The sequence below is a fragment of the Vanessa cardui genome, chromosome 4, assembly GCF_905220365.1.
Source record: "Vanessa cardui chromosome 4, ilVanCard2.1, whole genome shotgun sequence".
In the NCBI taxonomy this organism is placed as follows: Eukaryota; Metazoa; Arthropoda; class Insecta; order Lepidoptera; family Nymphalidae; genus Vanessa; species Vanessa cardui.
The window spans coordinates 2,246,906-2,272,685 of record NC_061126.1 but is presented as its reverse complement, the minus strand read 5'-3'; the positions used below and the strand labels follow the sequence as shown (position 1 = coordinate 2,272,685).

The 25,780-nt window shown below is 31.9% G+C and overlaps 1 protein-coding gene across 2 annotated transcripts in view; it reads right to left on the bottom strand.

The window, feature by feature from the left end:
* Positions 1–377: 377 nt before the first annotated feature.
* Positions 378–25,780, bottom strand: part of LOC124544360 (proton-coupled amino acid transporter-like protein pathetic) — a 37,302-nt gene continuing 11,899 nt past the window's right edge. Inside the window, exons 3-10 of one of the 2 annotated variants that reach the window (XM_047122876.1) lie at positions 8,689–8,808; positions 4,152–4,302; positions 3,598–3,719; positions 3,370–3,454; positions 2,548–2,792; positions 1,926–2,138; positions 1,400–1,563; positions 378–848 (exon numbers count right to left, since the gene is read on the bottom strand). In XM_047122876.1, coding sequence (XP_046978832.1) covers positions 574–848; positions 1,400–1,563; positions 1,926–2,138; positions 2,548–2,792; positions 3,370–3,454; positions 3,598–3,719; positions 4,152–4,302; positions 8,689–8,808 — 1,375 coding nt within the window. In that variant the 3' untranslated portion in view covers positions 378–573. The remainder of the gene's footprint in view (positions 849–1,399; positions 1,564–1,925; positions 2,139–2,547; positions 2,793–3,369; positions 3,455–3,597; positions 3,720–4,151; positions 4,303–8,688; positions 8,809–25,780) is intronic. The other variant, XM_047122877.1, reaches the window with a different exon arrangement.

Below are 25,780 nucleotides of genomic sequence, written 5' to 3'. Positions count from 1 at the left end.
CTTAACTTGAGCATTTCAGAACTAATATAATATTATCAAACAAGGTAATAAAGCCTAAACCAGTAGTTAGCATAGGCGACAAACAATCTACTTCTAAAACAGACTTTACTTTGCTGTAAAAGTTAATAGTAAACATAATTTAATTAGTAGTTTTAAAATTATTCTTCAATACCGTTTTAAGTTTTCTCGCCTCCTTTATTATTATTTATAAATAAAACACATCATATTTCAAGTGAATTTCAATTAGTATTGCAGTAAAATACAATTATTTACAATTCACTTTTTTTAATTTATTTTTAGTAACAATGATATTATAATAAGTGTCTTTTTAAGCTTCTTTTGTAAAACAATAACTGCTTTACAAAGAAGCTAATATTATATTATATATTACAATATGTATTTAAATCTAAGCTTAAAATTACTGTACATTTTATATTTAAAATAAATACTTAATAATATTAATAAAATAATTGAACTCAACAGTTCAAAGACTTAAATGGTCAGTATTGTCTATTGAATTTACATCATTTCATTACATATATTTTGATTCCTAATTGAACAACAGTTACAAACTTAATATGTTAAGGTTGAATTATCATGAGGGCTGCCTGCATAATCATGAATCATACCGATTATTGAAATATATGAACCGGATACAAGAGCTATAATAGATATAATGATGATGATGCAATTTTTGATGAGGACATAGTTGAATTTTCCCATATCTCTATCCCAAAGGTAGACTGTGTTTATTACAGCAGGAATCAGAAGACCAAGAGTAGAGAAAAATATGGCGCCAACCAAACTGATGACCAGTTCCAAATTAGGGAATGCAACAGCAAATGCAACTGTAACAAATGATATAATTTTAATAAATGATCTGCGAAACTGTTAAAGACATCAGTATTATGTTTTATTAATACAATATGAACCTGACATGGTCGGGCTCGAATTCACAGACATGCAGATGATACGAAAATACTTTGATAAAATCGATAAAAATTGTTTTCTATTTAAAGCTTTTGTACTGTTTATATCAACAATTTTTCGATATTATATCTCATATTTTTATTCATCTCATCGTCATATTTTTAACCTAAATCGAAGATAGCCCAGTAGCTGTTCGGTTTCAAACCAACTAACATTGTCATGTGCTTAATTTGTTTTTGTCTCACCTCGTGCTCGACGATGAAGGAAATCATGTAATAAATCACGTAAGGAAAACTGCATGTGTCATATGGAAATCTTCCAATCTGATAATCCAAACATCAAACTGCATTTGACTTGCGTAGCGAAATAAGAGCCATATTTTCACCTTAAAGGTAATAGAGGCTACTTTTGCTCACAATCGTCTTACGTTCTCTATACGTCATTTATAATTTTAGATTTAAATACTCACCAGATATTGTTACAAGAATTGTTCTTATGCTGATTTGCAAAATATTTTCGAATTTAGATTTTTTCAGCAAAACTCTTGTTATCATCTCCATAGGTACGTAGAATTGTAAGGCAAAGGAGAAATACATGACCACCGCCATTAAGAGTTTAGCACTTTGGGCTACCCTGAAAAGTAATAACGTTAATTATCAGTTACATAGTTCATTTATAGTATTTTGAAATTGTATGTAAGATAATATGTGTTAATAAATCGTAAATGGTTACCTGGCTAAATCAGGGGTCAAAAAGATTAAAAGGGGAGGGGGTAAAAGAGATAGATGGGGGTCAAGATAATAAAAGAGACTCTAATTATGTTTTTTCTTATTTACTTCCTTAACTTTGTTACAAATGAAAGTCGAGCCTTAGTCGAAAGAAAAATAAACGAGGAATTGGAAACATATAAATGACCTTATTTCCATTCTATTAGCAATAAATACTTAATTTCAATTTAAATGTTTTCAGCTTTTTTCCATATTAATAAACCGTACCATTGATCTTCTGGTAAGTTCAACGTAATGCTTCCTTTGACAGCATCGCCAAATTGAACATATCCGAAAAAGCCAACAACTCCATACAGCGTTATTACAATCAACATTGATACGTTCAGAACGCCGGGACAGCCCAAGAAATGCTGAGGTTTTGCCATCTCATTTTCGACTGGCATAACCACACCAATACCTTCCATTGCAAATATCACTGTGCTGAAATATAAAGCTTCTGTTATTCTTTATCTAATAATATTTTTATAATAAATTCAATAGTCCTAGAGCAAATTTTTGTTTACACATTATATGCCATATTATGTGACATAAGACCAGCTCTCTGAATGAATACATTTATATCTAATTAAATAAAACCGCAATATTGTGCAGACGATTAAAAATTACAAAGTTGGTATTTGTTATGTCATGTGATGCAACTTTGTAATTTAAATTGTGGATAAGATTAAGTATCAAATGTTTTGCCAGTTTTTTTGGAAAAATCTCAGAACACGTAGTATAATATTTACATAATCCTGTAAAACGATTATTCGATATTAAGTATGTTTAGATTATGCAATGACACCAAATAATATCAGAGTTACAAAATTATTAAGAACTATGTGTTTACCTTAAGAAAAGGGGCCATTGGGATACGCTAGCAACCATCTCTCGGTCGCTTAAAGGTGGCAAATCAACAAATACATAGTACATTGTCACCGCAAATACAACCACGATGAGGAAGTTTGCCATTGCAGAAAAAGGTACCAAGTATTTAAGGTTTCTGATCTGACATATTAGTATCAGTGGTACCAACGTCAGAATACAATACATCCGAATAGAGATCTGGTATTGTGGATAGTATACATCCATGACCTGGAATTGAGAAAAATCTTTTATTATTAATAGCAACTCGTTATAATTTTGTAAGGATGAATAAGGATATCAAGTAGTAATGTAGTCGTTCCTCACCCCTCTTAGAGTTTAAATTTCCAAAGTTGTTTACGATATAAATTAAACTGATATAACTCTCAGCTTTTCATAGTCAAGTGGCTGTGCGTTGATAAACAGTCAGGACTATTGGCTTTATAAATATACTGACATAGTCGAAATAAAACCAGTTAGAACGATTTTTGAGATACTCTATCGCCTAGAATAGGTGATAGCGGTCTGTGACTGTCCTGTCTCTGTCCAGTATGCAAAGGTGCGTGAATTATAAGAGTATGTATATTTTTACGCAATGTAGTATATTGTTATGGGATGATTTTTGAGACAGTTCAGTGTAGAATGCAGAAAAACGAAATCGCAGTCTAATTCGGGTAAGAACTATTTTTTAACGTGCATGAACAGCGTAGTTTTTACATCTTATTTAGTTTTTAGTGTTTCAGGATATACGAGGAAACTTGCATGTTTCAGATATATTTTTTTAAAATAAATGTTGTTTGTATATTACCTCCTTCACAGATGATCCTATGAAGACTACGTACACACACAGAACGCTTATATATGTTGCTGCCATGGAATAGTCTATTAATGTCCTGCAACAAAGATAAAATAAACATTTTAATAAGTAAAACTACTCATCCTTATGAGTTCCTACTTGTGCTTATTATTTACACCTGGGTTAACAACGTAAATTTTCATAAAGAAATACAAGAAAAGTTTTATCAATATGGCTCACTTTACAAAGCCTCCCCAACGCTGCAACTTCTTGGGTCCGTAAGTAAAGGCAGCACCGCAGGTTTCAGCAAAACTCATCGACGGCTTTTTTGCTACGACGCAAACTTCTTGTGATGTTTTAACCTTAAAATATTAATACATATTTATGTAGGTACGGCATTGTAAATACGTCACCTTGTGAAGATGTCATGTCCCATGCCCCAATAGTTACATTGGCTCACTTAACCTTCAAATCTGAATACAACAATACTACTAGATCTTGGTGATATAGTCTTGGCGCGTGATTTTAATATGATGGGTATTATATCATGGAAAATTGACCATTTTTAATTTCAATCATTATTTATTCACCTTTTTTTCTACTTTTAATAATTATAAAGCTGTAAATTCTTAATTCAAATTCTGGGCAACATTAAAAAGTTACATCGATCAAGAGATACACTGAATGCATTAAACGATCGAAAAGACTTTTGAAAGAAAAAGCGGTAAAAAATATAATTATGGCAATATTCTTTGACTGCGCATATGATTTTATTACATATCTTGAATACTTACCACCATTTGAACTGCATGTGTGCAAATCAGACCAGCAATCAATGTTCCCAGAACACCAGTAGCGAGACCGGCATTTTTAAAAGCCGATGGCATAGCAAGAATTCCTGAACCCAAACATGCCTTCAGAAGATGTAGAGTTGATCCAATTGTTCTGTTATAAAGTAAATGTTAAATTAAAGTTAATTTCGAAAAAGCATACAACAACACCAACAACAACAACAGCCTGTAAATTCCCACTACTGGGCTAAAGGCCTCCTCTCCCTTTGAGGAGAAGGTTTTTAACATATTCCACCACGCAGTTCCAATGCGGGTTGGTGGAATAGACATGTGGCAGAATTTCTATGAAATTTGTCACATGCAGGTTTCCTCACGATGTTTTCCTTCACCGCTGAGCACGAGATGAATTATAAAGACAAATTAAGCACATAAATCAGCGGTGCTTGCCTGGGTTTGAACCCGAAATCATCGGTTAAGATGCACGCGTTCTAACCACTGGGCCATGTCGACTCCAAAAATATATTTTTTTAACTGTGTCAGGTTTTTATTGTATGTTATAAAGTGAGTCAATACTCATATATACACATGTGGGTTTTGAACATTCTCGTAAATGACGCCTATCATAATTTCATTTACTGTCCTTAATTCTCAAAGAATGTGTAATTAACGTTATAAGTTTTTGCTTCAGTATTGAAAAGGTGAAAGAAATTTAGATGAGGTTTTAATGGTAAGTTTTAACGCTAATAAAATGATAGGTAACAATAAGAATTAAACAAATGGCAACGGGACGGCTGTCTTCTGCAAGAACAATTTTACGAGACAGATAATCTTACAAATATTATTGATATAATATGTCTGTGTATACATTATTATTGAGACTCATATTGACCATTTATGTGTATAAATATGGTGTCGCAGAATAAAATAAATAAAACGAACCAACTTTATTATCTTGCCTTACGTGACAGCTACGCAAGACACTCGCAAAACGTCATAATACATTACAAGTGTGCGTGTATAATACTTAGTAGCCGACTGTCAGCAACTGTTTTTTTCGACGCGCATAGTACGACACAACTTAGATATAGCATCGGTACGCTGCTAATAAGTAATATTTATTTCTTATGTGAATATGATCTATGTGAATAATTACACAAACGTAATAACTATGACGTAATATATTCGCCAATTTAACACGTCGATGTACATGTACAGAAATAACAAAATTAGATATTACTATCACTAAGTGAGACAAAACCAAGCAAGGTTTTGCTGAGTCACACCGATCGTATGACGATTATTACGATTATCTAATTCTGTTTCTGCGAGCAGATGGAAATTATCTCGAACTGTATCAAAGTAATCTCACGAAAAGCTCTGTGACATCGTAGAGAGTTAGTTGTATGGATTTAATGCATATCTTATAATGATTAGATATAATCAGTCTAACGACGTTCTGAAATGTCATCAACTGTTTCAACAATTCATTCTTGATATGTATGCTTAGGTCGGGAATAAACGATTAAACTATTTTGTTCGATACAACTAATCAAAACTTCGAAAGAGTACATTCATTTACGAGATACAATATCGAGTGATAAAGTATCTGCTGATATTGAACAAATACTTCTTCATACGCTGGAAGTCCAAGTCATACATATGCTCAGGATGCTGTGACATATGTTCACAAGTATGGATAAGGTTGTAAATCTAATAACTTCGATAATTCTTAAAACTGGATAAATATATTAATTATTACATTCAAATAATTAGGTATAAACAACTGTATATCAAGTTTACACCAAGGAAAATGTTCTCATGAATCATATCTGCATCCAGATTCAATAAAAAGAAAATGTGATCATGAAAATAACTTTATGGGTATCTCGAAAAATCTGCAGCCTATCGAGAACATCATCGAAGAAGATGAAATAGATAAATATTTTAATTTAAATAACTGATAAGAATTTTGTTAGAACTCACATACTTCTTAAATATCTTCTTAATAATCAAAAAATAATTACAAGATAAAAAAAATAATTTGGCTGCGAAATAAATTAATGTCCAGAGAAGCGGGCGGGTATAGTTAGTTTCATATATTCCAGAAATATATACGTACTATACGTTGGACCTTACTTTTCGTATTTTATATAATTTTAAATTACAAAACCTTCCTGAACGTTGTAGTGTTTCTTAAAAATTATCTTAAGACGCTAACAAAACAACTAGATACACGTGTTTTCACAAGTTTTATTCGTGAAACGTGCCACTTGAGCAATATTAGTAATTATAAATATAACTTCGTACTTTATGTTTAATGGCTGTTGCAACTGTTAAGCAACGAATGTTTTTGATAAAATACGATCAGTATGCGATGACATATTGCTATAATTTTTACATTATCTGTTAAGTTTTTGAAGTTTGAAAACAAGGGGATAGCAATAAAAAGATACATAGGTGCTGAAACCGGTTATATATTCGAAATATTTTTTATTAGAACTCTCAACTGTAAAATTAAGTTTATGATGATACAACAACCTACGTGGGAGGAATTGTTAATTGAATAATTAAAAATAATACATAATAATATAATATACAATAAGCAATGTTTCGTAATAATCAAATTGCTAAATATTTTTTTCAGGCGTTATTGTTTTAAAGTATTGGTGACGATTTATTGATGTTTATTTAGATAATATTATGTTCTCCAATACAGTAAACACGAAATAATTAAATGGTAGTTTTTTTTTATAAAATATCTCTCATATATTCCTTGTGTTTCCAATGAACAAAGATATAAAGTATTGCTGCTTCGCGATAGGATATACAAGTGTGACACAAAGCCTTACCAATAAGCACTATTTAAATATCAAACGAATATAAAACTATAATATAAATATTTCAATACCATTTAAACATCAAATTATGAGTGCAAAGAAAACCACCAAAAATGTTAGTGAATAATTAAAACAATATTTATTCAATAAATTATGCTTTGATTACAAATTTAAAAAGTTTTTCAGAGAATTCATTTATTTTAATGTTTATTATTAATTTTAAATCGATAGGCATTGATATTTCAATCAATGGTATTAGAAAAAATGGTGAAATATTTATCCAACTCTTCGAATGATATTCCAAAGTTCAAATCACAGGTGTTATGTGGCCTGTTTTATATCGATAGACAAATATGATTGATTTCATTATAATATGAAAGTAATCGTATTTTTCCATAACATGCACTTCAATACGTACTGACACATCGAGATTACATCAACATGACATGACAACTTCGGGATCTGAGCCATTTTACAACCCACTAAGCCATCTGGACAGTCTAACATATGATACGAGTATTATCAATTATAGATAACAATTTGACTATCTACACAAAAATCAAACTCAGTAAATACGAATACAAATTCATTGGAGACAGAAATGATTTATTTAAAATGGCAACATATAAGAATGACTATTTAATGGATTTTTCAAAATCGATCACAATATCTTAATGTCACTTTCAAGAAATAATCGATATTATAATCAAATATATTATTCTCTTCGACTATCCTAAGCTTCTTAATACAATTTACGACGTCCTCTCATAAACCCCCTCGTCCTATAAATGTTGAATGTTTGTTTATGTTTGTATTAAGTAATAAAATAAAGCTCTAAATCTTGGATTGATCGTCACACTTTATAATACTAACAATTACATTTACTCGTATAATTCAACTTAAAACGAATGTGTGTACTTCGATGTTTGTGTTATACTAGGTTAAGCATTAATGAGAAGATTCCTATTATTGTTATTCTTCGTGTTCATCAATCTTATTTTTATAAGTCTTTTCTACGATACGTCAACATCCCCCATGCATCATTTTTGGCCAAAATGAGTTTTTGGTTCTATACTATAGCTATCTATAGTCATATTATATTTGTGAAACTAGCTCTGTCTGGCTGAGTCACTCTTTCACGATAAAACCGTTAAACCGAATTTGAAAAAGAAATTTGGTATGAAGTGAGCCTAAACTCCAAGAAAGGACATAGGCCACTTTTTCCACTACCACATGAGAACCGATACCCAAAAACGCGAGTGAAGCCGCAAGCGACTACTAATAAATGATATAAATATCACACATCCATGAAAATGTTACTTTCATATTTTCTCTAAATACCGAGATTTTAACTCGCTAATAGTCTTAACACAAACTGTATTTGGGGTCTGAGCATTGCAAAGATGAAAGTTAAAAATCGCTTTCCTGAAAAAGCGGGAGGTCGACGTCATATTTGTGACAGTAATTTTTGTCCTGTTGGTAGCACTAAAACTTCTATTATATAGTAGTATTGATTGGCAATGTGCTATTAAACTTTGGAACTAAGATATTATGTCCCGTCATTCTGTAGTTAAACTGGCTCAATCACTCTTAAACCCAAACACAACAATAAAACTGTAAGCAATTTACAGTAAATTTACAGTATGTTTATTGCAGTACATTTTTGGATAGGTGCTTGTGTATATTTATGTGCAAATACTTACGAATTTGGATGTTCCACTTGTCTGTGTTCGAAGGGGTTGTACGCCTTTTCAGTGCTCACAATATCCTTTGAATCTATGCTCAAAGTGGATTGAAAACCGGTATTGCTCGTCAGGTTTGATCTGAAATGAAATAATATTTGATTATGTGATATTCTTTATTTATTGTACATTTAATTTATTATGTAATTCGCCTTGTAAATGGGCCAATTCAAGATAGTTGGTGACAATCTCCTGCAGAAATTATCTCTCAAACAAATATTAACACTTCCTTACATATTATGTCTTTTGTGTCTGTAGTATACCTTTTATTTGTGTGTTATGTTTGTTGAATATAAGCTTATTATAATAAACAACATAACAAGCTCTGCTAACGACCTTGTACGAATTTGAATTGAACAAAAAAAATATTATTGTAGCCTAAGTTACTCCATATTATATCAGTTGTCTGCCAGTGAAAGTCCCGTCAAAATCGGACCAGCCGTTGCAGAGATTACCCGGAACAATCAGTCAAAAAAAATATGAAGAGTCGAGATGGCCCAGTGGTTAGAACGCGTGCATCTTAACCGATGATTGCGGGTTCAAACCCAGGCAAGCACCGCTGATTCATGTGCTTAATTTGTCTTTATAATTCATCTCGTGCTCAGCGGTGAAGGCAAACATCGTGAGGAAACCTGCATGTGACAAATTTCATAGAAATTCTGCCACATGTGTATTCCACCAAGCTGCATTGGAACAGCGTGGTGGAATATGTTCCAAACCTTCTCCTTAAAGGGAGAGGAGGTACAAACAGACACTCCAGTTTTATTATATGTACAGATGTCATGATGAATAAAAGAAAACTTACAAAATTAGTCACGTGTCTGTTTTTTGTTGAAACAAAATATAGGTCTGTTGTTTTAAATTGCAATGGAAGTAGCAAATGATAGAATCGATACGAAAAATAACTAATAGAAAACTCAACATTATTTGTATTTAATTTACTTTAGTAATATAAAAGTGTTTTATAATTTTAATTAAAACGTAGTTTTTGCATTTCTATATCATAATTGCTATCATAATAAACCTTTTTGAAAACAAAAATATTGTTCCATTTAAATATTATTTTTATATATTCTCGTGCTTAAATACTAATAAAAATATATTTAATAAAATCAAAATCAGAGTATACTTTGTTTAGGTAGGTTTTTACAAGAACTTTTGAATATTCATTTAACACCGGTTCGGAATTTAAATTCTACCGAGAAAAACCGTCAAGTAACTCATTAGTTTAACTTTTCCAATATTTAAAATACAAAATATGATACTTAATTGCAATTACATATGTATTTAATATATTCTACCTGGAAGCCGACCAGTATAAAGTAAAGATAATTAATATAAATAAATAAAACAAGCAACCTGTCATAAGTACTATTGTCATGACCTATTACAAACTACTTCCTACCGTATACCACACTTCGATAATTTTGCTGTAGGCACCTTGTATATTCTTTAATAGTATGAATATATTGCGTTCTAAAAATTTAGAAGAGATAGCTTTTTCTCAGGTTTTCTACATCAACAGTCACAGAACTTTGCCTATCTGAATTATCTACTATGTTCCACAACAGTGATGATTAAAAATTGACATTAAAAGGCTATTGAAATTTTCTGTATAGAACTTCTCACTAGCTTAAAGCTTGGAAGCTAGGACTATTTACATTCGAACACTTCGAAAAACACCTGCCACCCATCAATTTATTAGAGGAAATAATGAAAAGAACACCTTGCCTAGAACGAAATTAGAAAAACATTTACCCAAAAATTGTGCATTAAGTATGGATCACTTGACCAAAATCGGTCATCATCTTTTTTACAAAGTTGGAGATAATGTATAATCCTTAAGCGTAAGATTTAAAGACCTAAAATATAGTAATATTTAGACTATCAACGACATAACGATACATCATCAATCTTGAATAGATAAGATAACAATTTTCATTAAAAAAAATCTGTATTTCAATTTTTGTATTAATCCTTATCATAAATGATTGTCATGGACTGAAGTATTATTATTATTAAGTAATCGGTAAAATAAAATTTACATCTAAAATTTTGGTAATTATCCCTTAATAATATCCACTGTAGATGACAAAAGTGCATACAAAAGACGTAAAAAGAAAAAAAAAGAATTATCTAATTATATATTATATATATTTTGTTATTCACAAAAATTTATCCCTAATTCTATAAGACAAGTTATTTGTTTTTCTATGTATCTTTTTGTATGCACGCATTTCATCTGTAATGTTGTTAATGTATCATTATTGTTTATTTATTTCACTTTTTCACTGTTCTCGTTTTATCGAGTTTTTATTTTTCGTTTTCGACGGATGTTGTCCATAAAAAGACTGCCTAATCATTGGATCAGAATTACCGAACTTGCATTACATCATACTCAATAAATGCAAAGGCATTTATTGAGTATGATCGCTTTCTCTATAATAAAAGTTGGTTTGTGAATACCAACTAACAAGCGTTTTTAATCTGAAGAATAGTGAGTGAGGAATAACCGCAGTTGTTAAGTTGATGATGGGTATAGTTTTCACGACCCTTTCTCCTCCCTTTCCACTTAAATTTGATTTCGACAAATCTTATTATTTCACACACACACACACACACACACACAGACACACACACACAAACACACACACACTTTTCTAGTTATTTTATAAAATTGTTCACATTTCTTGTTAAGATATTACTATAAATCTGTGTAACAAAGTCATTGTTGACTTTCTAGTTGTCTTGGTGGATGAGCGGGTCACCCAGTAATACGGGTTTGCACCTAGTACAGGGGCCCTTGCAACTTGTTTGTTATGCAATCCTTAAGTCAATAAAGTTTTTTTATTATTATTATTATATTAGCACAGTGACAAGTGACAATCTCTAAATGTCTCACTGCTAATCACTGCTAAGGCAGCCTGTGCCTTTAAGGAGAAGGCTTACAGCTTAATCCGATACTCTACTCCAATGCGCGTTACCGAATGTGTCAGAATTACATTGAAATTAGACACAACCAGTTTCCTTAGGATTTGTTTTCTTCACCGAGCAAGAGATGAATTATAAACATAAATAAAATTGATGAAAATTTAGTTATATATTTTTTTGTAATGCTTTTGTTCTAACCACTAGGCCATTTCAATACAATGAAGTCTGTATTATATCGTAATAATAACATTGATCTAAATAAATAAATTTAGAAATTGTCTGGCTTTTATTTTTTATTGTAAGATGGTGTAACTTATTGTATTTTAATATTTGATTGCATATTTCTCATTAAAAAATATGCTCGTTTAAAACCTCTATGTCTGCTTTTGTAAAGATGAAACTTGAAATTAAATTGCAAATAACTCAGCAGGAAATGGCTTTGAATGCAATTTTAACGAGCGAATAAGATATCATAATAAATATTTGTCTTAATGAAGAGGGCCACGTGGCACTCACCACCCTTAATAATATTGTATCAAAGACGAATTCAAATAAACTAGTTCATAGATTCGAAATGAAATTTGAAATACATTTAAGCTGCATTGAAAAGAAAAAACGCCCGGTAAATTTAAAACATGGTTATTGATGATTATTAAAATAACGTATATCTCAATGAAGTATAAAAAAAAATATATATGGAGTTAATTTAATGAAGACCTACAGTTATGGTATTCAAATTAGGAGTGCGTAATGCCCGCCGATTACGTGAAACGGAGAGGGTACCGCTGTTTTTTTAGTAAGTATTCCGATGATCAGGCCGACCTGGACAACAGCGAGTCCAGGTCGGCCTGATCATCGGAATACTTACTCGCTTGGCGTTTGTATGGACAAACGACAAGCTTGAATTCTCGTGAATAAGACATTCGTAGATAATGTCGAAATATCGAGCTTGACCAAACTAAATAAAAAAAACATTAATATCCCGTATTTAATAACTGTAATGAGAAAATAAATGTATTGAAAGCATTGACGAAGAGTGAAAAATCAGCATATCTAGACGAATCGCAATTCAAAAATTATTAATAATGTTATTTTATAATAATCAGATACTGTGAAAAAAAAAATTACACAATCAGTTACAAGCTTAGATATTCTGCACTTATTTAATGGTCATGATATGTATTTAAGACTTTGTATCAAGCAGCATTGAAGCAACTTAAAACAAAAACATTTCTAATAGTATCTTTGAAAGAATAAGAGCACTCAACTTATTAGTGCACTAGCTATACCCGCCCGCTTCGCTGGGCATTAGTCGCAGCAAAATAAATTTAAAATTTTTCATTTTGTAATTAATTACAATGTACAGATAATAAAGAAACAAAGAGAATAAAACATGCGAGATCTAATCAAATTCTTAAACAAATATTTAATATTCGTCATCTATTTCATCTTCTTCAATGATTTTCTCGATAGGCTGCAGATTGGTCATAACACCCATAAACTTATACGATGTTATACAGGTACGATGAAATTTTTAATTAAATTTCTATAGCCTGTAAAAGTTTGCATCAAACCAACACGTCCTCTTTTATCCGGTTCTATAGTATCGATGTATCGATCGAATATCGATGTTATTACATCTATAACCTTGGCAATACTTGCGAACGTACGTCAAAGCATCCTGAGCATATTCGTGCATATATCTTGGACTTCCACTGTACGAAGATCTTTGTCCACTATCAGCACCTACTTTATCATTCGATATTGTATCTCGTAAATAAATGTACCCTTTGGCTCAGAGTTTTGATTAGTTTTATCGAATGTAGTTTAATCGTTCGTTCTCGGCCATAGCGTACATGTCAACAATGAATTGTTAAAACAGTTGACGACACTTCAGAATATAGTTAAATTGATTATCTCTAATCATTATACGATACGCAAAAAAAATCCATACAAATAACTCTTCGATGTCACAGCGCCTGTCGTGAGAATATTTTGATACAGTCCGTGATGATATCTATCTTCTGCTCGCATTAACATAATTAGATAATCGTAATAATTGTCATACGATTGATGTGTTTCAGCGACACCTTGATTGTTTTTGTGTTGCTTAGTGATAACAATACCTCGTTAATATGGGCATACTATATTTGTTGAACCAATGATCACATCGGGATTTATGGAGATTGGTTCTAGTTCTTGATTTAGTCTATTTTAATCGTTGATCATCCAGTCATTGGGCTCGCTCGTCAGGTTTTTCAGTATATCTTGATGAAGATGCTTGTTCGAAGATCTGGAACTTGATCATTACGTTGACTAACAGTTTTAGCAACTCTCAAAGTAGAAATTCGCATTCTATTTATTTCTAAACGTATTTCTTGTGGGTGTGTTGTTTCCGTAGCTCTTTTGGATGACGGTGCGCATATATTGTTGATGTTCCGATCTTTTGTTCCTTAAATGGCATGGTGGTTTCTATTTATATAAAATATTTGATTCAATGATGATCAATGATTTTAATTTTTTATTTCATATTTTATACTTATCGGTTAATCGGCATAGAAATCCACCATGATACTCGTAAGGGCCATCTGATGGTTATTTTTAATGATACGGATGAAATAATCACTTTCTCCGTGAAAAAATACTTGTACGTATGTCATTTTCATGACAATCGGTTGAACGGTGGAGATTTATTTATATCGCAGCCCTACCTGGTGGCGAGTTACATCAATGGGGATAGCATAATCTCTTTATTTATTTAATTTTAATGATCGATCAAATAGTTTCTGAGTTTATCGATGACACACATACAAACACATCCACTTTTGTATATAGATAGCCTATCATTTGCGCAAGCACATGTTTTTCCTGTATACCAATTTTTAAAACGATGCACGGTGCATCTGTTCTCGAGTTATAACAGAACATACAGACAGACAAAAATGTCAAAAATGGAAAAATTATGTCAGTCAATCATAAAAAGAATACTTATGACGAATTACGACAAAAATAAGTGTACAGACAGACTCTAGAGATTTATATAGTAGTATAGATTTAGTATTCACGTGCGATAGCTTTATTATTAGCGTATTTCATGTATAACTTTGGTGTTTCAATACCGATTTCTATGCTTCTTTTTTATGGAATAGTTAACACTGTTAACTTTTTTTTAATTTGGGATGATTGAGAGTGTTATAAACGCAGGAATAGACAAATATAATCAGAAAGCTTCGAACTACTAAGCTATTGGGAGTGACACGTGTTATTGTGAGTCAACCATAAAAGATAGACAAAGGCTGTTATAGGATATTTTTTGTGTAATTTTAAGGAGAACATTTCCGTAATACACAATTTATATGTAGCTTTAACCATTAAGGTTGTACACGCGACGGAAGCTTAAAATATGCAGTAACTTCTCCCGTTTTCCCGACATTTCCCTTCACTGCTCTGCTCCTATTGACTGTAGCGTGATAAAAAGTATACTATAACCAGCTCAGGGGTATGAAAAATAATTGTACCAAGTTTCGTTAAAATCCGTCGAGTAGTTTTTGTTTCTATAGCGGTTATACGGACAGACAGACAGACAGACAAAAATTTTACTGATTGCATTTTTGCCATCAGTATCGACCCCTTTTCAAACTCTGATAGTTATTTTGGAAAAATATTTCATGTACAGAATTGACCTCCCTACAGATTTATTAGAAGTATAGATTAGAACACTCGAGCTGATAATATTTTCATTTCTATTTCTTGCCAAGTGTGTCAAACAAACGGAACTCAAGTTATCACCACATCGAGTCGCATCTTCACTATTTTTACAATATGAGACAAGAATCAAATTATATTTATTAAATATTCGATTTTCAGATAACAGCTACATTCTTTAATCTTCGCTTGAGTCCGATCCCTTGTCTCGCAACATCTGCTTATTCTTCGTACTATAAATAACTTTGCAAGTAGCCCTGACAATATCTTCGGAATTAATATTTCATAATGTTTTTGGTAACAAATATCAGTTAAAGAAAATACAATACTGCACAAATAGTAAATAACAAAGTCTCTCTCTCTCTGTCCATATATCGGTTTATTTTATAGATAGAGTGATTCGAAAGGAAGGTTATTTATATACATATGTGTCCATGGACAATATAGTAACGAAACATTAATGTTTTTAGAAGTTTGTAATGTGATGTCGTAAACAAACAAATTCTGTAGTATATTAATATCTGTATTGCACCCGTGCGGAGAAGAGAGAAGGGGCAGGTCGCTAGTAAATAATGATTCATAGCCAATAATAATATATTAACTCTTAATTGTCATCCTGGTTACATATAATTAAAATTTTGTATTTCAATAATGACATTTTACAAAATCTCACAGTGTATTTAAATTCATAATAGTTTATTTTATTTAACTTATTTTTAATATTTCGACAAACTGTATTTAGACTGTTTTCCTATTATCTCATTATTTTTAATAATTTTATAATATTTTATTTTATCAAATAACTTTTAAATGTATTCACTCATATTTCAAGTCATATTAGAACTCCTGTAAAAAAATTATAATAATTACCTAAGTCAACTTTCAGTTTATTGTGTATTTTTGTATTTGTGGTGGTGTGTGTGGTGTGATGTTTGGTGATGTAGTAAAATAAATAAATAACTGCACACAAAGTCTTGGTACATCATACAAAAAAAAAAATAAAAAAAACATCGTATTTAAGTCGGAGCAACACCGGAACCAGTTTGCTAAGTCTTACAAAATTTATCGACTAATTATCTTAAGGAGAAAACTATTCCAACATACATTTTATTTTTGTATTCTTTCCTCATTCTCAAGGCTATAAAAGCGATAATAATCGATTAAATTAATTTCCTAACAACTTCAATGGTAAGTTAGATCAATGTTAAGTCGAGTGGAACGTCAATAGAAAATGAGTGGATTTTCACATTGACAAATGTATCCATAAAACACAGTTCCGCTTCAGTGATCACAATCAGAACATACTATAGAATTAGTTAAGGTCAATACAAAATCTGATTGAGGTCAATACTGATTACGACCATTGGATTAAATAAAAAATAAACAAATACTCGCAAAGATGAATGATCTACATTGTTTGGGTGGTAGGGCTTTGTGCAAGCCCGCCTGGGTAGGTACCACCCACTCATCAGATATTCTACCGCTAAACAACAGTACTCAGTATTGTTGTATTCCGGTTTGAAGGGTGAGTGAGCCAGTATAACCACAGGCACAAGGGACATAGCATCTTAGTTCCCAAGGTTGGTGGCACATTGACGATTTAAGGAATAGTTAATATTTCCTACAGCGTCATTGTCTATGGGTGATGGTGACCACTTAGCATCAGGTGGCCCATATGCTCGTCCGCCAACCAATTCCATAAAAAAAATTTGAGATAAGGGAGCCTTACTATGAGAATCACACTGCAATCCATTTTCAGAACGGATAGCATCACGCAGAACGGCCCTGACAAAAAAATTATCATTTCAAAAGTACGTTTTGAAGCCTACTCGACTGTTCATTCAAGTAGGCTTTACTTTTGGCTTTATATTTGAATCACGAATGCGATCGTGTTCAATGGGGTTCAAGTCAAATTATAATAAAAAAAGTTTTACTCGAGTGTAACACTTTCCAATCGACCTTATAAAAGCGATGTTTGTTTAAAAAGATACTTCACATATATGCAGAGACAAAAAATATTTATTATATAAAAAAAAATACCGACCAAGAGCGTGTCGGACACGCACACGAAATGGTTCCGTAGCCATGGGCCATAAAATGGAAATTTAGCAATCTCTATTTCTACCAAATTCTGCACAACCATGTTTTGGGGGGAGAGGGATCGCGCGTCCGGAACTCTCACTTACCGAACAAAACGCGGTAGCATAGCTACCATTTTACGCCGATTTTAAGTGAGAGAGTGGTACTTCCCCGGTCGTGCCGGCCCATTCGACTGCAGCCGAGAGGTATGCAGTGTGGCACTATCACTATAAAACCACTCTGACCCACTTTTGTATGTAGGTATGTAACATTCCTACTTATTTTCATAGTTTGTAGGTAGTTACAGTTTTCGTTGAAATTACTTACTTGGAGGTATTCAGCACATTTTATTTCAGAATTATTGTAATAGTATTTCAAAATTTCAGGGGGGGGGCTCTAATTGTAACTTTGTATTAGTATATCTCGAGACTGGGGGGTTTGATCCACATGGTTTATATACTTTTTTAACGATACCCCACACGATGGGATAAGTCGATTTTTTTTTCGAATTAACTTTTCGCTGTAAATAATTATTTTTCGATAGTTTAAAAAAACAATTTTTGGATTATTAGTATACATCTCTCCACCAATTTTCGAGCCAGGACAGACAGACGGACAGACATGACAAAACTATAAGGGTTCCTTAATCCTAAAACTCTGGTTAAAAACTAGAACCTAAAGCAAACCGACTTCTACTTCAATACTATGAAAATAATATTTTCATAGTATTAAATGAATTATTGGTATTGCAAGTTAATTATTTTTACTTTATATTGGTAGTATGTACGGAAATAGTATGTCATCTGTATGATTATCCGATACAGTTACTGTGATAATCCTGACTAATTTAGGCCGTAAAGATACAACTACGGCTTTCTTCAGCGAGAAATCCTTCAGCGAGATGTAATCATGCACATTGCACACACGTGTCTGCGTTGTGCTCTTATACAGATGTGTTTGATTTTGGGAGGATCAATTTATAAGATGAAAAAAAAGACAAGGATGATTTACTGTTTTCCGAAGCGTGAAAATGTATTGTAACAGACTAATATGCCATAAATATGCATCCTTAAGTAAGCTGTCCGGTACATCAAAGGTGCAATTAAAACAAATAAAAAGCCGTCAAGACAATAAGATAATTAAACGAATTCGTTTAGACTTTGAATATCGTGTGAATCAAGCTTCTGTTCTAATTGAAAATATTTTACTACGAAAAATGTTTATTATATTTGACTATTTTGAAATATGTATGCGTATTGTAATTTCATGGTTTTTAATAAATAAAAAAAATTAAAACCAATAAAAAAAAAATTAAGATAATATTATTAAAGCTACAGCATTATTTAATTTAAATGAAATATACATAGATTTCCTTTTTATTATGACATTGCATTTCAAAACAGACATTACACTTTAAATATGTTTAATGTTAAGCCTGGGGATACGTTTCCGCACCTACTGTATGTTGATAGTACTAAGCTTCAACACAATCTTATAAACGGTATAATAGACAACGCGAAAAGAAACGGAAATGAACATTGTTGCTTTAAATACAAGATTTATTTTCAAATGTAAGCACGCAATCGTACTACCTAACAAAACAAATGACTAATTTTCGAGATATAAGTATATAGATATATATTGTCAAATGTCAAAATTTGAAGAGCCGTGCTATTATGTCACTGCAGACAAGAATAGTCAAAAGATAAAGATTTGGCCGTTACGTAATTAAAAAATTGAATTGGAATGTTATTTTTAACAAAAATCCGAGTGGAAATTAGCTACTCAAACGGTATTCTTAATGTCCCACTGCTGGGCTGACGCTTCTCTATGAATAGAAGGTTTACAGCTATCGGGCTGCTCCAATGAGAGTTGGTTGGCAACACACGTGGCAGAATTATCTTGAAATAATGTTTTCCTGTTTATCATGTTTTTCTGCATGAGGTGAATTATAAACATAAATTAAGCACATCGAAATGCAGTGGTGCTTGCTTTTGTACGAACAAGAAATCATCGATTAGATGGCACGTGTTCTAACTCTTTTTTTATATCGCTGGGAAAACGCGTTACACATTTCCCCCTTGTATGTCGTGCTATTTGGGACTGAGGAAGAACGTATCCTGATCACATCGGAATACCCATTAAAAGCTAGCGGTACAGCGCCTCAGAATCGCTTTTGCACGCTGACATGGCAACATGTTCTAACCCCTACACAATCTCTTAATCATAACCTAAATTGAAAATATTATTTTGCTTATTACGGGGAAATTTGTCTTGGTTTAAAAAAAAATTAAATTTTTCTGGAACATATTCACTATAGCCTATTCCAACCAATACAATTACGACAAATGAACAAAATTCGGCATCAGTTGGTCGCGATATTGGTCGACACTTCGAATAATACAGGGTGGGCCAAGAATTCGTTAACATTTAAATGTAACTTTTTTGAAGATTCTCGAGGCCGTTCAGTTACTGTTAATTCTGCCGAGTATGTGAAAATGTTACGGGAGTTCTTAGCACCGATGCTACTGGAATTTGCTGGCTATAATCGTAACACGTGGTTTCAACAAGATTGAGCCACGTGTCACACATCGAACGGGTCCTTGTCGGTAGTCAAAGACATGTTTCCGGAAAAGCTGATATCCAGACGTGGTGACATCCCATGGCCACCCAGAAGTCCAGATCTATCCCCAGCAGACTTCTTTTTATGGGGTTATTTAAAGAGTCGTGTCTACATTGATAAACCGAATACACTGCGTCAACTTAAAGAATAAATCATCGAAGAGATGTCGGCGATCTCGCGGTCTCTTTGCAGAAGAGTATTTGAAAACTTCAGGACTCGCTTAGATGAGTGCAAAAACCGAAACGGTGGTCATTTAGACGAAATAATTTTTAAAAAATAAATTACAACTAATTAGCTTTCTCGTAAATAAACGATTTCTAAAATATGTTAAAATGGTTTTTTTATACGATTTTTTCAAATGTTAACTAATTCATGGCCCACCTGTATAATAAAAATATATAAGATATTCTTCACGAATTCATGAAAAAATGTCCTCTTGAACGACGACTGTTATCGAAGCTTTGAAAGTCATATAAGTAGTTAAGTGTAACGGGTTTGTATTATTAATAAATATATATTAAGGAAGAGCTGTCTGTAGTGTATTATATAGTGCAGCTATAAGCAATTCGCATGGAATACATAAGTTTTTTACTTTACGGCGTTTCGGGCACGGCTACCATTTTTTAAATAAGTCAACTTTGCAGGATAAATTATAGTGTTAAAGTATCTTCGCATCCACCTACATTCATCATTCATTCACTTTAATATTTTGATGGGATGACCGATCCGGTAGGATAGAAAAGTATTGAAGATGACGTACCAAACGGTTTTATGTCCCGCAGCAAAGATTTACTGCTACTAAAAATTCTTAAGAGAAAAGTCCAATACCGTAACATAGATGACTTCAGAACGTTACAATATTTATTACATATATATTCAGTACTTAATCATAGTATATGTACATTGAAGATAACATAGTTTGTTTTAATTTAACGCAAACTATCAAGTATTATATTATAAACTAAGTTTGCTTAACTTAATCATAATAAATAAACGAACGGGAAAACTCCTACACTAAAAACACTACATTTTGAAGTGAACATAAAAAATACAAACAATCTATTCAGTTTACAAATAAAGCCTTAGAGAGCTGATATTTCTTCACTTTTAAATGTACAACAGTTTTTATTCACTTTCCGAGTAAGACGATTTCTTATTCCTGGTAAATATTTCAATAAAATAAAACAATATGTAAACCCAGGACACCTCTATGAAATGAAATTCTGCCACCTGTACATTCCACCAACCCGCATTGGAACAGCGTGGTGGATTATGTTTCAAGCCCTCCCCTTAGTGGGAGAGGAGGCTTTAGCCCAGCAGTGGAAAATTCACAGGCTGTTACTGTATTATATTATTATTACCAACAAAATCATCGTATCGTACCGGTCCACTGATTCGGTACATATATTTTTTAAATTTATTTCAAAATTAACTGACATTTCCAACCTTATCCTTGCCATCTTGTATAAGCCTTTACTCGACGGTAGAACACAGGGGGCTGATAATGCTCTTAGGGTTTCTAAGTGAAATTTTAATTACAACTCGTATGTTTCTCTTCGTCAACCTATTATTCTTATTCGCAATTTCATTATATTTATATTTCAGGTAAATCTCTAAATAACTAAATTAATTATTCATTTTTTTCAACTATATGGCTACAATAAATTCTTCTGTTTACAACATTTCAACGCTGTAATATAAATAATAGTAAAATAAATTTGAAAATAGAACAATAGAAATAATAATCTTTTATAAACAAATATATGCACTCATTTATTATTCATTTGCATCCAATCGGTCGTAAATAAAGTTTTTATTGAGACATACTGCTACCGCGCGATAAGAGAGTCATCAGCCGCGTAAGGTAACAAACCTTTTTTATTTACCCTTTAGTACTCTCATAAAAAGTTCCAATTAGATTTACGAATTGCGATCAACTTCTCAGGAACAAAACCATATGTATCTGAGATAAAACTAAGCCTATCCGCATATAAATGAGTGAAACGGAACGTTGACATATGTTTTTACGAAAGCAATCATTTTATACGGAAATATTGATGTGAATATAAAAACAATCATTGTTATTGAAATTTATATTCATTACTTTAGTTGAAATATTATAATATGGTTATGATTGAAAGTAATTAAATTTCGATTCATTATTAGTAACAGAAGTTGGATGAAAATCTGCGTTGTATGAATTCGCCCAGACGTAGAGTTGAATAAGCTACAAGCCTTTTAAGAGGAGAGCAAGCTTTAGTGCAACATTTACAAGCTGTTACTTTGCTTCTTACGAATGGGCGCAGTTAAATATTTTTTTGTATAAAACTTTCATAAAATATTTGACCACGTGGTATTATATTAAGGATTTTTCCTGACAAATAAGGATACAGCTTTACGGTAATCAATATAAGTCGTATAAGAATGATAACTGAAATGAAACTTATACTATTTTATTTAACATCCTCTTTATATCGCAACTGAAAATAACCTTCTCATTTTCCTTATATTTAATATTTATGGTATTCTATTTAATTTTTACAATCGTAATTATGTGATTAAATATTTTGCATTAATATTTTATTTTACTATAATTAAGCATGGGATTAGTTTGTCGTCATATGTTTTTCCATTTCCTTTAGGTATCCTTAGTGCATAATGACATATACTTTCCTAATTCTGACTTTAATACTTAGGTGGTGCTTGTTCGACCTTATACCCTTTTAATTTCGCTTAAAATTTACGTACCTCGCATAAGTCTTGAATACGGATGATGCAAGTGTATACATTAAAGTATTTACAATTACCTAAGCGAATACACTTCCGTGTGTACCTACAAGATACAATTTCAAAATTCTACAAATAATAACACATATTGAACCAAGTTTTGTGTGATATATTTGGCATTTTACACGACACGATCACTCAAAATAAGCACTCGCATAATGATAATAATAGTAAATTATCTTATGTTAATCCTTTAAAACTTCTAGTGTAGTTACAGTATTAGATTTATTATGAAAAAAAATACATAGTTTACTTTATAAAGTAAAAGGTAAGAATAACAATATTTACTATATAAAATCACTATAGTGGCAAGAATGCTCCAAACCTTTTTACGTGGAACCGCAATTCGGATACTCTGAGCGAAATATTTACCAACCCTCAAAGCATTAGTGGAAGTAATAACGTGAGATTTCATTTGTTTTAAAATTTTTGCACAAGGTCCAAAGTGTTTCAACTGAAAATGGAACACAGACATTATTTGGAATTAAAGACGAATATTTGCGTCAATTGCTCGCTTCAGCAATATCCGCTGACGCTTCCGGCTTTAACATTCTTTCCTTGATATGAAAGGCAGCTAATGTGTCAAGAAAAAAAAAACAAATGTGAATCTACATGTAATCGTGTATAAGGTAAATAGACTTACGTATATACCTAGGTACTTATAGCTTGGACGAGACCTGTTAATCTACAATGCAAAGCGTATTTGCATAGTAAATTTATTTTAGAAGAGGCAGTGCACTCGCACACCTTTCAATTTGCTCTTAATCGTACAAGGCTTACTGCCTTGTACGATTACTTGTAGTTCAAAACATAAATCGTTATGCTATAATGGTTTTTTTAAGAATGTTCTCAATATAAGGAATTAGTACTCGCCTTTGCCTCTGTCCTTTCTTGGAGGTTAAGTTTGATTTATACCAAATAACAACAAATTCGGTTCAGCGGTTTGGCCGTGAAAGAACGACAAACAGACATACAGATAGACAAACAGAGTTACCTTCACATTTATAATAGTAGGGATGACAATAGCCCAATGGACCAGGATTGTTCCTGCGATATTTTACCTTACTAGGCGGCCCTTAAACCAAGTGGCTACTGAATCTTCTTTGGTGCCAGATATATTTCAATTAAATATTGGACATTTAATTCTTACTCAAATATTGTAGTCATATAAAGAAATACTTACTGCAGTGAATAAAATGTATTATTTAATTAATTTTGGTTAACCTAATTTTATTAAAAGATCTTTAGTTGAAGGATTAATTACGCCATTGATATAATATTAAAAATTACAAGTTTAAAGAGATATATAAAAGATCTTCATATAAATATACAACTACAATAATAGTTCTTGACTGATAAACCCTTATATATTATTTACTACAATTCGAATTACCTTTATAATAGTACTTTGAATTTAAATTTTGTGTTCCGATAAGAACTACGCTGTCTAAGACGCAATTATTTTATAAATTCATATTGAATACCATAGATGTAAATTCAAGGTCACCTCTATTTAATTATATACACAACATATACTTATTAATTAATTTACATATTGCATTACATTAACTTCATAATTACGCTTTTAATTTTTGCATAGATTTAGTTTAAGTCTCTCTTAGACGACTATAAATTAAAATTATGCAAAATGCCGAGACTGGTAACCGTTGATAAAGATACTGAATATATTTATTTCTGACCTCAAATTGTTTAACGACAATCTTTTTTTTTTCTTTTAACAAGCACAAGGCTATTTGTATTAGTGGTGATTTATATAAACGATCTATGTATAAATTGAGTTACCCTAAGTCTGTCCATTGTGAAAACGTTATGTCATCTTCAACGAATTAAGCATTGTTAGGAACAAATGCCTCTTTTTTGTCATTTCGTTAATCTGTTTTTTCTTTATTCTCTATTATTCAGTGGATAGCCTGTACGGTTGCAGATCATGAGATTATAGGATCGAGTTTGTTAGACCACTTAAATGCCTTCTTTCATCTAGGCAATCTCGTTAACATTAGGGACTTAAAAGTTGGCAGTAGTACACTCTAAGAAAAGTACTTAGAACTGTTAGTTTTGCCAAATATCGAACGTGTGGTATTGCTGTCCAATCGGATTATGAGAGAGGAATAAATATATATGCACCATAACGTTTGCGTATTTGTATACTTCCCGTTGAAAATAGTGGTCTTGGTGTGTCATACAGAAAACCGTACTCACTCACACAAGTGTAAAGATTAAGCAAATTGAAGTGAACAGGACATTATATACAATTGATAATTTTATGTGTGTGTTCTAAGAAAAGTCAAACCATAGAATGTCGTTTCAAGTACAAAATAGTATACTAATAAAGTATATATATGTACATATAATCAATCAGTAGTCGTCCGCGGCTTCGCTTGCGTTTTAGATTGTTGGTAGTCATATGTCAGACAAAAAAGGTAGCCTATGTTCTTTCTTGGAGCTCAAGTTTACTTCATACCAAATTTCATCAAATTCGGTAGCGGTTCGTGAAACAGCGACAGACAGACAAACAGACATGATTACTTTCATATTTATAATAATATAGATAGATATTCACTCTATACATACGTTTTATTCAATTCTTAGTTTTATGACAGGGCTTAGATAAATCGCCAATGTCACGTAGGATGAAGACACGAATGAGATTGATCGGTCCGGTTGAGAAATAGGTTGGTTACACGTGTTAATTCCTTTATTTTTTCTTTTCATCATTCTTATACTTTTATTGACAATAGAAACGATTTAACAAAAGGTCCCTCGATTGTACATAGGCTTTTACATGAACAAATATAAAATGAGTGTTTTCCTCTTGTTACTATGAAGTTTCATTGATAACACAACTCGAGCCGTTTCAAATTAAATGCTGATTAATTTTGTTCGGAAAATAAGACTATTACTGAATCA